The sequence below is a fragment of the Tamandua tetradactyla genome, chromosome 17 (genome assembly GCF_023851605.1).
Source record: "Tamandua tetradactyla isolate mTamTet1 chromosome 17, mTamTet1.pri, whole genome shotgun sequence".
NCBI classification, from domain to species: Eukaryota; Metazoa; Chordata; class Mammalia; order Pilosa; family Myrmecophagidae; genus Tamandua; species Tamandua tetradactyla.
This window is the reverse complement of record NC_135343.1, coordinates 62,368,227-62,383,925: the sequence shown is the minus strand read 5'-3', so window position 1 is coordinate 62,383,925 and position 15,699 is coordinate 62,368,227. Positions and strand designations below refer to the sequence as shown.

The 15,699-nt window shown below is 36.0% G+C and overlaps 1 protein-coding gene across 2 annotated transcripts in view; it reads left to right on the top strand.

The window, feature by feature from the left end:
* Positions 1-12,045, top strand: part of EIF2AK3 (eukaryotic translation initiation factor 2 alpha kinase 3) — a 99,312-nt gene extending 87,267 nt beyond the window's left edge. For both annotated transcript variants that reach the window (XM_077134880.1, XM_077134881.1), the window contains 3 exons: positions 3,481-3,582; positions 9,453-9,515; positions 10,850-12,045. In XM_077134880.1, coding sequence (XP_076990995.1) covers positions 3,481-3,582; positions 9,453-9,515; positions 10,850-11,050 — 366 coding nt within the window. In that variant the 3' untranslated portion in view covers positions 11,051-12,045. The remainder of the gene's footprint in view (positions 1-3,480; positions 3,583-9,452; positions 9,516-10,849) is intronic.
* The last annotated feature ends 3,654 nt before the right edge of the window (positions 12,046-15,699 follow it).

The window sequence follows — 15,699 nt, the reverse complement described above, 5'->3', positions numbered from 1 at the left end:
CAGTAGTGAACTCAGAAGACAATAAAACAATATGTACAGTTTTGAAAAAGAAAAAGTTGTGATTTATCAGTCTTGTATCTGATTATGAAATTATTCATGTGCAAAAAAAGATGAGATAATTTTATATAGCCATTTAAAACAAAACAAATTTAAAAAGCAAAAATACGAAAATGAATGCAACTGTAGATAAAGTGACTATATAATTCATCTAAACCAAGAACATTTTACATTAAGATGGGAGTAACAAAAACAGTTAAAACTATATAATATTTATAACATTTATCTGATAACAAATTGGCTTAATTAAGCAGGTGGATCTGTAAAATAGTTATATTTAAAACATTTTTTAAATAAATTTATATTTATTTCATTTATATATAAATGCATATATATGAAATATACTTTACATATAAAATAAATTTATAATAAATTCCTTTATTAATAAATACATTCATAAATCAAAATATGTATGCATACCGGGCTGCTTTTTGTGTAAAGAAAACATAGGTAAATATGTATTACTTATATAAAAAACTCTAGAAAGAAAATGTTCAAGAAAGGAATGGTTATGGGGGCAGTGGACAGAGGGGAGGTAGCTGGTGGGAACTAGGTAGATGAGAGCAAGAGTAGGAGGGAAACTTTTTTATTATGTACTTATTTTTGAAACAGCAAAATGTATTACAGATTAAAATTGAATTGGTGAAGGGTGGGCCACGGTGGTTTAGCAGGCAGGAATGCTTGCCTGAGATGCCAGAGGACCCGGGTTCGATTCCCGGTGCCTGCCCATGTTAAAAAAAAAAAAAAAAAATTGAATTGGTGAAGTAAGGAAACTTACAGTATTAAAAATATTGGCAATGGACATCAAGACCAATTAACAGTATGTATCAATGGCTTTTGTAAATATGGAAACCAAATTGAAATTGAATGTTAACCCCAAAATATATTCTTGGTACAAGATTTATATTTTTAAATATGGTCATTATATTAAGCTATAACTCCCATATTAAATTAACAAAGATTAGGAAATGGAAGTGGGTAAGAACAAGGAAAGTAATGGTGGGAGTAGGGATTTTTATTTGATGTAATTAGATTCAGCTAGTAAAATTAAAAATATTTCTATGTGTCACTCCAGAAGATAAAAGCAAAGCACAGCAAAAGGAACAGGTGTAGAAATAACAGAACAGAATAAAACTTAATAGAAAGTTTTAAAGTCAAATATTAGTTATGACAATAAATGAATAAATAAATATATTTAAATTTCACCATGAAAGGGAAAACTTCAAATTGGGTTAAAAATTTTTTTCTAAAATGAAAGGTTAAAAATGAAAGATGGATGAAAAATATTATAGGCCTTATATATAATTAGCATTTGAAAATTTATTGATGAAGAAGTTAAAATAAGATATACTTCCATTTAAAACTTTTAGGCTACAAGGAAATAACAGCATATTTTCAAATAAAGAAATTACTTTGTTTTGGTTAGCTGGATACATGAAACCTCCTTAATGACTAATGGGACAATGTTGAAACAAAAATACTAATAAAAAGTATTATGAAAATAATGAAAGAAATGGAAGAGATTGAAATTTCTAGGAAACTATCAAAGTTGGAGATAGAGATACTTTAAAGGCCTTTATTATAAAAGTACATTGCTGCATTGCTGCATAATCAGTACCCTCGGGGAAGAAAGAGGGTGGAGGCCAGCAAGAAGGTGGGAAAAACAAGGTGAAACAGTTAAAAAAGCAACATTATGGGTGATTTTTAAAGTTTTAAGTAAAACAGATAATCCTCTCTAGCAAATTAATTAAGAGTGAAAAACACAAATGAATTTAGAAATTAGAAAAGGGAATAGCAGAGATTTTAATTTGTCAGAGACCATTATATACAGGTGATTGATTATTTGCAACCCTAAGTATCCAAACTGGCTTAAGAAGAAAAAGAAATCTCTCGTCCCACATAAGTGAATTGTCCCTGTCAAATGATATGTCCAGGACTGGGTAAAAGCTAAAATTAAAGCTGTATATATCCATAGGAAAGAAAGACAAAAAAGAAGGGTCATAAAATGTTAGCAGTCATTGCTTTGGGATAGTGGTACTTGGAATGATTTTTGATGTATTTTGGACTTCTTTTGTATTCTACTTTTTCTATATAAGCAGGTATCAGAATTCATAGTAAAAAATGTTAATAAACATTTTTTTAAAAAATTTATTATTCAAAAGGCTGGAAATATACCTTCACCCTTTAAGTATTGTGGAAACAAAATAGGAGTAACCAAATAAAAGGAATTTCATCTGACTGCTTTGTAAGGAAGAGGTGTCCCTGACATTGAGAGTAACCAGCCTCCTTCCACTCCCTACCAGGCTGCCAGGGCCTATATGATTATCCTATTTATTCTTTTTGTAACATTTATAACTCTCTGAAATTACTTTTTTTTCTTTCCCTCTGAAACATAAACTATTAGAATAGGGACCTAGTTTCCCTCTTTCATTAATTACTCAGTCCCCATCACCTAAGCAGAATGCCAGCAGGTATTGGCAAATACTGGTGGGTGAATGACTCTGAATGTCAGTCAAAAGGCAAACACCAGACAATTCTGCTTGCCCCAGGCTCTGCTGAGCTGGCTGTGCTGCGCTCAGGACTTCAGGGTGCCAGTGCAGAAGGCTCTACAGGCCCCAAAGGAGAGAGCATTTCCAAAGGGGTTCCCTTCAAGTGTCAAGTTATGTGCCTAAAGTAATGTTCGCAAATAAAAGGGTTCCTCTGAGTCCCAGGAGGTCACTTTTAATTTGAATGAAGCTTCAGTTAATAGAGTATTCACTTGTAATTCAATTGTTCATCTTAACAAATAAGTATTTATTGAGGGTCTTCTATATACTTAGACCAGTGCTGGATGATGGGAGTACAAAAGAAGCAGTTCCCTTCCCTCTAGGACTTTATAATCTGGTCGTGAAGAATAAGAAATATACGCATGAAAAATACAACTAGGAATGTAAAGTGGTCCATAATTAAGTACTATAATGAGGGCTAAGCACCTTTGATTAGTGGTTTGGAGTAATGAAGATTTTCTCATAAAAATGGGTGAAGACAAAGATGATTGGAAATGAGAGATTTGCTTGAGATAGTGCTTGCTTTGAAAAACTTCACCTCCAGGGTAGATGAACTGCTTTTACTGGCTCCCACAAACTTTTTTAACATTGCAAGGCTCCAGGTTTCTGCCAGGCCCATTTTACTGATGCATATCTCAGATCTGTACCTGGGCTTTCCTTCTGTAATGTTGAGTGGTTTAATTGCTCCTGGTGTAGCAAGTTGCAGAAAAGAGACTTGAAAGATGATTAACTCTTTGCTGACATTTTTACAGGTACAATTACATTTAAACCAAGAGATGATTAAGTAAACTTTAGGATTTACTAATGCTATATTATCAATTGTACTATCTCTGTGTTAATTTGTTTTTTTATTTTTCTTCTTTATATGGGATTTCAGATTCATGGAAACAACTACTCTCACAAAGTAGACATCTTTTCTTTAGGCCTGATTCTGTTTGAATTGCTGTACCCATTCAGTACACAGATGGAAAGGGTCAAGGTAAGTAACCATTCTCTCCAAAAAAGTGCAAAAAGAACATAGTCTAAAGTTTACAAAAAGAAGAGTTTTAAAACAATATTTAGCTATTTTTAATGCCAGCAGACTGATTAGAAGTGGACAAGGCCACATGAGCAATCTGGGGAGGATTTGTAGACTCTGCTTCCATTTAAAGCATCAGTCTTCAAAACTTGAGTTGAATTGTTCCTTGTTCTGCTTAAACTCGCCATAATTTACCAATGTCTTAAACAGAGTAATTATGGGCAAGTGTAGTAATGGTTTTGGTTGGTCAGAGAAGAATTTTCCAGAGAACAAGTAGCCACATACTCATACATTTAAATGCTGAAAAATGAAGCACAACTAACTTTTTTCCCCCCTCAAAATAAACCACGATCATTGCCTTAAAAGCAGATAGTACTAAAAGCCTTCTATAAGTAGGCCTCTGTCATATCTTCCTCTATCCTCAATAAATACTCACCCTCACCTCTTATAGATGTTGTCCCTGGTACTTAACTCTACATTTCCAGAATTTATGCCCTCATCACCATTTCTTAATTTATGGATTTTAGATCTTTAGTGTCAACTTCTGACCACAGTAGATGAGGATGTAGTTCTTACATAGAACCGAAAGACTCATATCTACCTGAAAGAACGACCAAGTGTTCTGAACAATAAATGGAAAAAGAAAAGGCAAATCAAAACAACTAAATTTCAGAATACTGGAAATAAACGCCCTAAAAGGGCTTCCAGAAAGGAAAATAAAACAGTAGCAACATATGATAGGGGGTCAGGAATCAGATGGCATCAAAATTTATGTAGTTATAAGTGTATCAGAGAACACTCTCAAGAATGTGAAAAGACAACGCTCAGAATGGGAGAAAATATTTGCAAATCATATACCTGATAAGGATCTAGCATCCAGAATATATAAAGAATGATTGCAGCTCAACACAGAGACAAGCAGCCCCATTAAAACTTGGGCAAAGGTTTTAAATAGACACTTCTCCAAAGGAGGTATACAAATGGCCAATAAGTACATCGAGTTGCTCAACATCATTACTCATTAGGGAAATGCAGATCAAAGCCACAGTGAGATCCCACTTCATACCCATGAAGATGGCTATAATAAACCAAAACAAAAAAGGAAAAAAGTATTAAAGAGGATGTGCCAAAATTGGAAACCTCATTGTTGTTGGAAATGTAAATTGGTGCTGTTAAACAGTTTGGTGGTTCCTCAAAAAGTCAAACATAGAATTACTATTTGACCCAGAAATTCTACTCCTAGAAATATACCCAAGAGAAATGAAACATGTGTCTATGCAAAAACTTGTATAACAATATTCATAACAGCATTATTCATAATAGCAAAAAAGTATGAACAACCCAAATGTCCATCGACTGATGGATGAATGAATAATAAACAAAATATTGTATATCCATACAGTAGATTATTATTCAGCCCTAAATAGGAATGTGGTACTGACATGTGCTATAACCGTGATGAACCTTGAAAACATTATGCCAAGTGAAAGAAGCCAGGCACAAAAGATCAGACATGATTCCATTTATATAAACTGTCCAGAAAAGGCAAAGCCTGCTAGAAAAGCCATTGCCTGCTGCTGGGAAGAGAGGGAACTGGGAACCAACTACTTATGAGTACCAGTTTCCTTTTGGGTGCTGAAAATGTTCTGTAATTAGATGGTAGTGATGGATTGTATAACATTGTGAATATAATGAAAACTGAACTTTACACTTTAAAATGGTGAATTTCGTGCTATGTGAATTTTATTTTAATAAAAATATTTTTAAATTTAGGTACTTAAGTTAAAAATTTTGGTAAAATTAATAGTGCTATGTGAATTTTATTTTAATAAAAATATTTTTTAATTTAGGTACTTGAGTTAAAAATTTGGGTAAAATTAATAGTCAGAATTTATCTTTATCTTGGCCATGCAAATATTTGTTGTGTGCTAGGCCAAATGATATACTTTGACTTTCTTTTATTTCTTATACAAGTCTTTTTTTTTTTTCAGAAAGCCTTTTCTCAGTTGCTTAGTTTTTATGAACCTCTGTTAATTTTTGACAAATGTTCGATATCTGCTATGTGCCAAAAAATATTTTCTGTGCTCATATATAGCCTATAGGTATTCTATTTTTTTTTCCTTAGGAGTTCTCAATGTCTGTCTTAGAGTCCTTAGGTATCTGAAAATATATTTTATTCCATCCTTTACTTAGTTGATGGCTTGACTGAGTGTATAACCCTAGCTTGGAAGTAAGTTCCTTTAAGAATTTTGAAAGCATTGTTGCCCTGTTTCCTTATAGTTTCCAGTGTTGCTGCTGAAAAGCTTATTCCGTTCTGATACCTGATATTTCATGTGGGACCTGTTTGACCTGCTTTGTTTTTCCTTCTGGAAGCTTTCAGAGCTCTGCCTTTATCCCTGAGATCTCATATTCAGTCCTTTCATTGATAGCTCTTTGTTTCCCTCATATATTACATTTAACATTTGAATAGTTCCTTTTAGTTAGAAAATGTGAGTCCTTCAGTTCTGACACATTTATTGTATTATTTCTTTGTTAAATTCTTTAATTTATCTGTTTTATTTTCCTGAGCTCCTGACTTAATCATGTCAATGTCTTATTTTTTTTCTTCCTATTTTCCATTTCTCTGTCTTTTTGTACTATTCATTCTAGAAGTTCCTTGAGGGCCACGGTGGCTCAGCAGGCAGAGTTCTCACCTGCCATGCAGGAGACCTGGGTTCGTTTCCCGGTGCCTGCCCATGCGAAAAAAAAAAGTTCCTTGACTTGTTATTTCAATTTTCCTTTTTATGTTTACCATCCAATTTTAGCATCCTATTTTTTTTTTCATGGATTCAATGTTTTCACTTATCTCTGAGAATTTCAATTATATGTATGCTTTAAATATTTCTTCTCCCCGTATTGTCTTTTTCCTCTGGGTACTTTTTAAAAAATCCTTTCTGTTTTGAAATTATAGATTCATAGGAAGTTGCAAAGATAGCACAGTGTACCCTTTACCCAGTTTCCCCCAATAGTTACATCTTACATCATTATAGCACAATTTCAATACCGAAAGTTGTACATCGGTACTGTGTGTATAGATAGTTCTGTATAGTTCTATATTATTTTATCTCGTGTTTAGATTTGTGTAACCAATGCTGCAATCAAGATACAGACTATTGCATTGCCACAGACATCTCCCTTCCTCCCCTCCACCTTCTCTTTAGTATTTTCTTGGTCGGCCTTATATTGGAAATTTAGCTGTCCATTCATGTTTAAGAAGAGGGCTCTAAATGATGATGGGAAGTGACTTCACTGTAAGGATTACAGTCCAGTGCTTGCCTTAGAGTATGGGGTGAGCACTTGCCACATGTCACTGTCTGTAGGCCTTTTCTCTAGACCCAGTTTTTCTGCAGCCTAAGAAAGGATACAGGTGGGGTGGGGAGCATCTTAACCTTCAGAATGCTCATCTTCACTTCATCTTACTGTTTTCCACACCCACCCACCAACATACACCTAGTTCCTCTCTGTTGAGTGACTCCAAGTTTGGACTTTTTTGCTCATTTTCTCCAAAGAATAAATCTCATATGTTTACATAGGGATATGTCATTCCATGTATAAACTTTTAGACAATTCTGTTTTCAACCTTGGGCCTACTCTTGCCCTCTGCCACTTCTGCACGTCTGACTAATTCCCTTTTCACTGGTATTATCTCCTGTCAGCATGCAGGTTTGCTTTCCTCTGCTTTGCTAAGTTAGTTGCCATTCTTCCATCCACTTTCTCTCTCCAAAATTTCATCTTTTCTTCCATTCTCTTCATCCTGTGAACTTACACATTTTTCATTCTTTTATAGTTGTTCTAGTGAAAATTTTTACTGAAAATGTGGAAACTCTGCCACATTTAGTCACAACTCCTCTGAAGCATCCATGAGTGAATGTAAGACAGATTATACAGTAATTTGGCCAAGTCCATTTTGTTTTTTTAGTCAGTTAGTTGAGGCATAATTTACATATAGTAAAATTAATTCACTTTAAGTGTACATCTTGATGAGTTTTTGATAGATTTATATATGCATGTAATCACCAGTATATCAATATATAGTACATTTCTGTCACCCCAGCAAGTTCCCTTGGGCTCCTTTCCATCAACATCCTTTCCTTCAAGCCTCTACCCCCACCCCAGTTATTCCTCTGCTTTCTCTTTTCTAGAGTTTATAAAAATGGAGTCATACTGTATATTCTTTTATGACCAGCTTCTTTGACGCACCATGAAACTTCTGAGATTCATTAATATTTTTTAATGTACCAGTAGTTCACTCCTTTCTATTACTAAGCTGAATTCTACCGCATGATTACCCTGCAGTTCAGGTATCTGCTCACCTGATGGGGAGCATTTGGGAGGGCTGTTAGAATCAAGTTACTATGAACATTCATGAACAAGTCTTTGTGTGGACATTTTCATTTGTCCTGGGCAGGTACTTGGATAATAGGAAAGTGCCTTTTTACTTCCCCACCGCAGCAGGTGAGAGTCCCAGTTCCTACACATCCTTGCCAATGCTTAGGCTCTCAGTCTACACAACCTCAGATTCTAATATGGTGTCGTGGAATCTCACTGTGGCTTTAGTTTGCATTTCTTTGGTGGTTAATATCTTTGAGCCTCTGTCAAGTGCTCACTGATCACTCATATATCTTATTTTGTGAAGTGTCTGCTTAAGTGTTTTGCCCATTCTCTTACTGGTTTTTGTTTTTTCTTATTTATTTTAAATATAAGAGTTCTGTATACATTCCAGACACAAGTCCTTTGTCATACATGTATTGTGAATATTTTCTCCCAGTCTGTGGCTTGCTTTTTCATTTTCTTAATGGCGTCTTTTCAGAGGGCAGAGGTTTTCATTTTCTGCTTTAATTTATCATATTTTTTTTATGCTTCATGCTTTGTGTTGAAAGGACTCCATTTCCATACCAAGGTTTTTTTTTTATTCTAAGTTTTAAAATAAAAACCTTTGTTTTAAATGTATGATGTGTTTAAAAATTAACACTTTGAGCCCAAATGAAACCCTCCTTTCTAGGCCTACAGTACAGATTCTTCTAGTGAGACTTCTATTTTCTTTTAGTGGGAAATAACAGTCCCCAATTCAGTTCTTATTTTTATTTATGTATACTGCCACTTATTTGTCAATAACTGTGAAGACTTGCTTTATATCATGTCTAAAAACTATAAAAGCAGAATCAAGCACCGTGCTAAATGGTTTACTTGAATACCTCATTTAATTCTCAAAGCAATCTTGTAAAGCGAGTCCTAATATCCTTGTTTTATTAATAAGAAAACCAGGACACAAAGAGAGTAATGATTTGTATGAAAATTTCCCAGTGAATTTTCTAAAGCTTAGTTTTATAGTGAGTTTGTAGCACAATCTTGTTAATTTGGTTTTCTTCACACACAGAACAAATTGTGCTCTTTCTATGTCAAATACAAAGAAGTTAGAGACTTAGACAAGGTTATCCACTATAGGGCACAAAATGTATTTATGAATGATTGAATTATATTTGGGCCAATTCCAATTTTAATTAAAATCCAGATATCAGTGGTTACCTGCATGATTCAAGCATAATTATATCCAAATTATTTTCAAGATTTTGATGATTTGATAGAGAGTACACCTGTGCCTAGAAAGCACTCAGATAGACAAGTAGATAGATAGGTAGGTAGATTATCCTATCAGGAAACACTGTTTGTAAGTTTTCCATCTGTTTAGTGTCCACCCTTTCTTCTTAGTCATTCTGTTAGCATCAGAAAATATCATGATGTTTAAATAGATCTACACCATAAAAATACGTAAAACTTTTTTTTCTTTTTAGACCTTAAGTGATGTAAGAAGTCTCAAATTTCCACTACTATTTGTTCAGAAATATCCACATGAGGTATGTGTCTCATATTTTATTTTCTTTAAAATCATATTTAGAACTTTAAAGGGTCCTTAGCAATCAACTGGCCAACTTCTGCATTTTACAAATGAGAAAGTCAAAAGACTAGAGAGGAGAAGAAACTGTGCCCAAGACACACAACTTGTTAAAATCAAAGCCTGGAACTGTGTGATTCTAGGCTCTGTACTCTATGCTGAATAACCTATATGACACGTTTGTACCTTTTGCTTAAAAAATAGGTACTTCGGTAAGGCTACTCCCTCCCTGGAGTAGTCTTTTCTCTGTCTTGCTGTAGCTGCTCTTATTATTGCACTATTAGTCTCTTTGTCTTAGTTTAGGAGAAGTCTTAAAAACTGGGTTATTTCTTTTTTAAATAAAAAAAGCAGCTTTCATTTCCATTGTGTATGAATTTTGGAGTTATCCCACTCGGAGTGACAGAGTAAATGGTTCAGAAGTGTGGGAAGGGAAAATTAAGCCAACCTTGGGAGTGAAATTGTGTGTAAGTGACCCTTTGAAGTTATTTGGCGGGGGGGGGGGGCAGTTTTTGTTTGTTTTTAATTTGTAATATGCTTGGTCCAGAAACGTATTGGTATATGTTATAAATTGGTAAATCATGAGTTTTCTTGAAGAAAGTTGAAGTAAATGAATGTGTCAGTTATCAAATTGGAAAAAGTCAACATTTACCTTTCAACATTATATGATCAAGGATTGTATTAAAAATGGACCTTGTAATAAGGTATTTGGAAATACATGAATCTAAAATGAAATGTTTCACTAAATATCATTTTATCATTTACTTTGCAAACTTGGTGAATTGATTGCAATGGTAGCTCACAAGAGTGTGCACTACACTGAAGGGGTTCAAAAAAATCAAAGGGTATTAAATGCTGATCCTCTTATTTTATTTTTATTAAAATTTTTATTGAGATAATTATAGATTCACATGCACTTGTAAGATGAAGTTATTTTTGACGTCAGATTATGTCATTGTTTGAAGGATGTGATTGAAGACTCATTATTATGTTAGAAACAATTAATTACCCCAAAATGGTCCATGTTTATTTAAAGTACAGGTTGGTAAACAGTGGCCCACAGCCTGAATCCAGCCTGCTGTCTGTTTTTATCAATAAAATTTTACTGGAGCACAGTCATGCCTGTGTATTGATGTATTATTTATGGCTGCTTTGATACTTCAGTGGATCATAGAGTAGTCGTGCTAGAGACTGAACAGCTCCCAAAGCTTAGAATACAGAAAAGGTGTGCTGAGGTTTACAAGACTGTTTGGGGACTGCAGCTAGCCCCTTTCTCACAAAATAATTTTTGTATTTCAGTATGTGATGGTTCAGCACATGCTCTCTCCATCCCCCCTGGAACGGCCCGAAGCTACAGATATCATTGAAAATGCTGTATTTGAAGACTTGGATCTTCCAGGAAAAACAGTGCTCAGACAGAGATCTCGCTCCTTGAGCTCATCAGGAACAAAACATTCAAGACAGGCAAGCACCTCCCACAGCCCTTTGCCAAGTAGTTAGGTGTAAGGTGTGCTCACAGCCCAAACAGGTGACAGAATGGCCCACTTCTCAGGAATGTGGCTTTCTAAAACTGTGGACTTGAAAATTTGTTCTTTGCTCAATTTTATTTTAGTATTTTTTTTCTAAGTCAAATTTAAACTGGATTTTGAGGCATAACCTAATTTGAGTCAACTCTTTGCATTTTGCTACATTCAAGCAGAAGTATTGCTGTGCTTTTCATATGTGGTCCTTTTTCTTCATTGGTCTCTTGAAACTGGCTGGCCAAATTCTATAAGGAGAAAGAAGCAATTTCTAAAATATAAAGAGAGAATTAAAATGAAATATTTTTATAGTACAGAAGAACAAAAGTTATCACGTGGAAGCTATGATGTTCTAGAAATAGGTTTTCTAGAGATTTGATGGTGATTTTGAAAATGATTCTCAAAAAAGCTGATTCCATTTTTGTCCCTGGTGGGTAAATTAGGAATCTGCATTGTTCTGGAGGACTAGTAGCACAAATTGTATAATGGTTTATGTCTATAGCTAGTTTTGTAATGATATTTGTAGCACTAAATAGCTTTATTCCTTAGATGGTTCTAGAGAGAATTTAAGAGCTTTTTGTACTTTTACCTCCAGTAAAGGGAAAATGAAGCTTTTTTATGTAAATTGGTTGAAAGTTCTGCTTTGGGGATAAAAAAAAAGCCATAGTAAGAAATGAATCATATATTACAACTAACTTCTTCTATTCTGGACATTTTAAACCTAATGAAATCTTAGGTGTCTTATATGTAATCCTGTAGGTTGGTTCTCCCCCAAACTGATTGTAGATAACAGTTTAATCATTTAACTTGCCTAACATTTTTTTTATTTTTCATTGTAAATACATTTATTTTTTATTTATGAAAATTATGAAATCAATCCATTTGGGTTGGTGGTGTACAGAACACACTCAAGTGTGTTAACTATTGTGACTTCTTTCAAGTCTAAATGATTTAATAAAACTTTTTAAAAAATTATTTATGCTTGACTCTTATTTGGGGGAATTAGCCCCAAAATGGTAGATTTTCACATTTATGAGATGGAATAATAGGACTTTTAAGAGTTGCAATTCTACCTCAGGAAAATGTATTCTTAACTTATTCCTGACAAATGTCCTCTCTATTATTTCCCAAAGACTTGGCAAAACCAAGTCCTTTTCACAGTTCACAGGACTCACAACCATGGGACATTCCTCCTCTATGCCAGACACTGGGAGTATAAGGGGAACATCACAAGGACAGGACAGTGGCAGTGCTGGTGGCATTGCTGTCCAAGGGTATCTGGCGCATCGTATGAAAGCATACAGCTTGCAGAGCTGGCTTGGGTCAAAATACATAAGTGTTTCCAGTTTCCAGACAGTGTCCATTTGACCAACCTCACTCACAAAGCCAGATAAACACTTAACAGATATTGAGTGCTCTACCCAGACTTTACACTGCAGTGCTGTTCAAATGTTGTCTTTCTTCAGAGTTTTGCTTGGCTCCTGGCTGTATCATTCCCTCCTTCCTTTCTTGGTCTTCCCGTCACCTCAGCCAGGGATCCTGCTGCTTTCTTCCCAGCACAGCCCACTGGATCTGAGCTGAAGCTCCTTTCACCTGACAACAGCTCTGGGAGGTAATCACAGCAGGTGTTGTTATTGCCATTCTAAGGTCCAGAAAGATGCTGTGATTGACCCAAGATCACAGAGCTGGAACTGGGATAAAAACCCAGGCATTCTGAGTTCTAGTTGTTTTGTCACTCCCTTGTATCAAGTTGTTATAAGGATTTAATGTAAATTCTTACATGATATAATCAGATGTTCTTTCCTTAAATTCCGGTGTGCCATTGCTGGTTACCAGTAGGAAAACAGACTGGGGGGGTTAAATGCTTAGGCCAGCAACACCTAGCCTATGATTCTCACCCAGGTCTCTTTTTCAAATGCTGTTGCCCTTCTGACGTCCTTTCACACTTGCCTCTGCTTTCAACATTTTGTACTTAATAATACTTGTCAGGCCACTGATGAGCCAGTAGCTCTAATGCATGTCAGCCTCGCTTGCTAATGTCTGAGCTTCTGGAGAAAAGGGAATACCTCGTCATAACCCCAGCAACCTGTAGTATAATGCCTGGTATTTGGTTAAATACTTGTAGGATTAAATTGTAGGAAACATAACATGTATCCCCAACATAGCTTCAGCTCTCAGGATGTAAATAGCTAAATAGGGAGGAAAACAAGGAACCTTCACTGCAATAAATGTTTGGCAAAGTGAAAAGAAAGATGATGTAACAATCCTGACGCTAAAAACAGATAAAATTTTCAAAACCTAGAAGTTTTCTACAAGGAAGTAGACTGTAATGAGAGTCCAATGCAAAGGAGAGGAGTAATGAGATGGAAAACTAGTCAGAAATACATGGCTCTAAAGTCTGACTCCCTCTAGCTTCTCTCACTGGAGGCAGCTGGTAGGCTTAGCTGGAAGAGAAGCAAATGGGAGCCACAGCTACCTGTCAACACTACCCCAGGAGAAAGCACCCACATGTCTTCATGGTCCCAGTTACTGTACCACTGCTTTCAGGAAGCCAGTAGCCCCAGACTGAGTGCCTTCCAGAGGTCAGGAACACAGGAGAAAAGTGAGAGTAAGTCACCTCTTCTGCCTCTGGCTTCATAGCAAGCAAATGGGCTGACATGATGTTAGGAAGGGATTTTTTTTTTTTTTTTTTTTTTGGTATAATTTCTTACTGACACTTTTCTAGATACATTTACAACAAAGCCTGTTGGATTTCTGTGCAGTTTTTCTCTGGGGAAGTGGAGACAGACAAACTGCCATTTCAGCCACAGGGCATAGCATCTCTCAGTCTTAGTCCTGGAAAAAGCAAGGACTAAGCAGGAATGCCAGGTGTTTTCCGGACCTCCTATAAGAACATTTGCTGCCCGGTGACTAGATGTGCAAGGCATTCTTAAACGAGACTTACCCCTGCAGGTCCTATCCCTGCACCACATTAGTTGCACCAGAGTGGATACTTTTCATCTTTTCCCAAAGAGGTAGGTAACCGAACGCTGAGGAAAATAACATTCTTCTGCATATGAAGGTGCCCTCCTCTCCACAATTAAACTGTCTAGATAGCTCATTTAAACAATCGAAGCACAAAGACCTCAGAACAAGAATGAAGATATTTAATCCTGTATAGCTTAATATAATGCCTGTGTACATCCCAGAGTATGTTAAGCAGATAAAAAGTTTTGACAAAGTTCCTTGTAATGCCTGTGTACATCCCAGAGAACGTTAAGCAGACAATCAAAAAGTCTTGGCAAAGTTCCTTGAAGGATGGGGAAAAAAAATATGGTACAATTAAACTTAACCACCAGGGAAACCTACTGTGCCAAACATTAGGGATACACAAATCAGTAGGACAAACCCTTGATCTTGAGGCTTGCTTTTGTGAAACTTAGGTATATTACAGAGAAACTTAGCCTATCTTTAGGTGTGTCTAAGCGTAGATGAGTCTGGCTCTGGCACCATGGGATCAAAAATGCCATCCTGACCAAAAGGGGGAAGAGAAGTATAACAAATAAATTATGAGTGGCTGAGAGAGTTCAAATAAGAGTCCAGAGGCCACTCTGGAGGTTAGTCTTGTGCAGGCTTCAGTTAGACATTGCTATTTACAATAACTTGCCAAACCCCAACCAAAACCATTCCAGCCAATCCTAAAGAACACCTAGGGCATTATAAAGGTTCCCTGCACTAGGGTAACTTTCCAGAAACCTACAACCTCCAGATGGATTCTTGGACCAGAAAGTCCTGAAACCTATAGGGGCCAGCCTTTCCAGAACTTCAACTAGTTCCATCTTCCAACCCCTTATTATTGACAGCCCTTCCAACATGAAAAAGTTAGAATGGGCATAGCCCAAATACCCCTAAAGGTGGGAGAAAGACCAAAGGTGATCAGAGAAGATAGGGTTTAACAAATGACTATGATTACGGAATCATTATATTGGTATTTCTTTTAGTCTATGGTATCATAGAGCAGCTAGAAGTAAAAACCTGAAATTGTGGAATTGTAATCCATACCAAACTCTGAAATCTGTTCTACAACTAAATACTGTTGTGCTGTGCTTTGAAATGTATTGCTCTTTTGTATATATGTCATTTTTCACACAAAAAAGTGATGATAAAAACTCATTCTATCATTCCGGCAAAAAAATAGTAAAATAGTGATCATGAGTTAAAAAGAAAGAAAGATAACTTCTCCCTGACTAGAGGGAGAAGACACTGGAGATGGAACTAGCCAGGAGGGCTTTACCCAGTAGTAGGTCAGAGGGCTTGAGCCAGGTCAGTAGGAGCCAAAAGATATCCCTTATCCAGCTAGTAAACATACTTTTTACTACCTGTGACCCCCCCAACAACCCAGGAGAGGAGACTCTACACTGCTGTTTAGTATTGAATTTGGAAGGGTTTCTTCAGGGCGTGCTCCAGTGCACAAGTCCTAATTGGGAAGCACCCACCGCCTCTGAAATGATGCTAGTTTCTGGAAAGCCCCTGAGGAAATTCAGAAAGAGTGACAGCAACTTTGAAGTCAACTGCTCTCCTGGTAGCAGCGAAAAAGGAGTGGGATGAGGGAGAGGTACGGAGCTCAGGGGAATTTCCACTGAAGCCCAC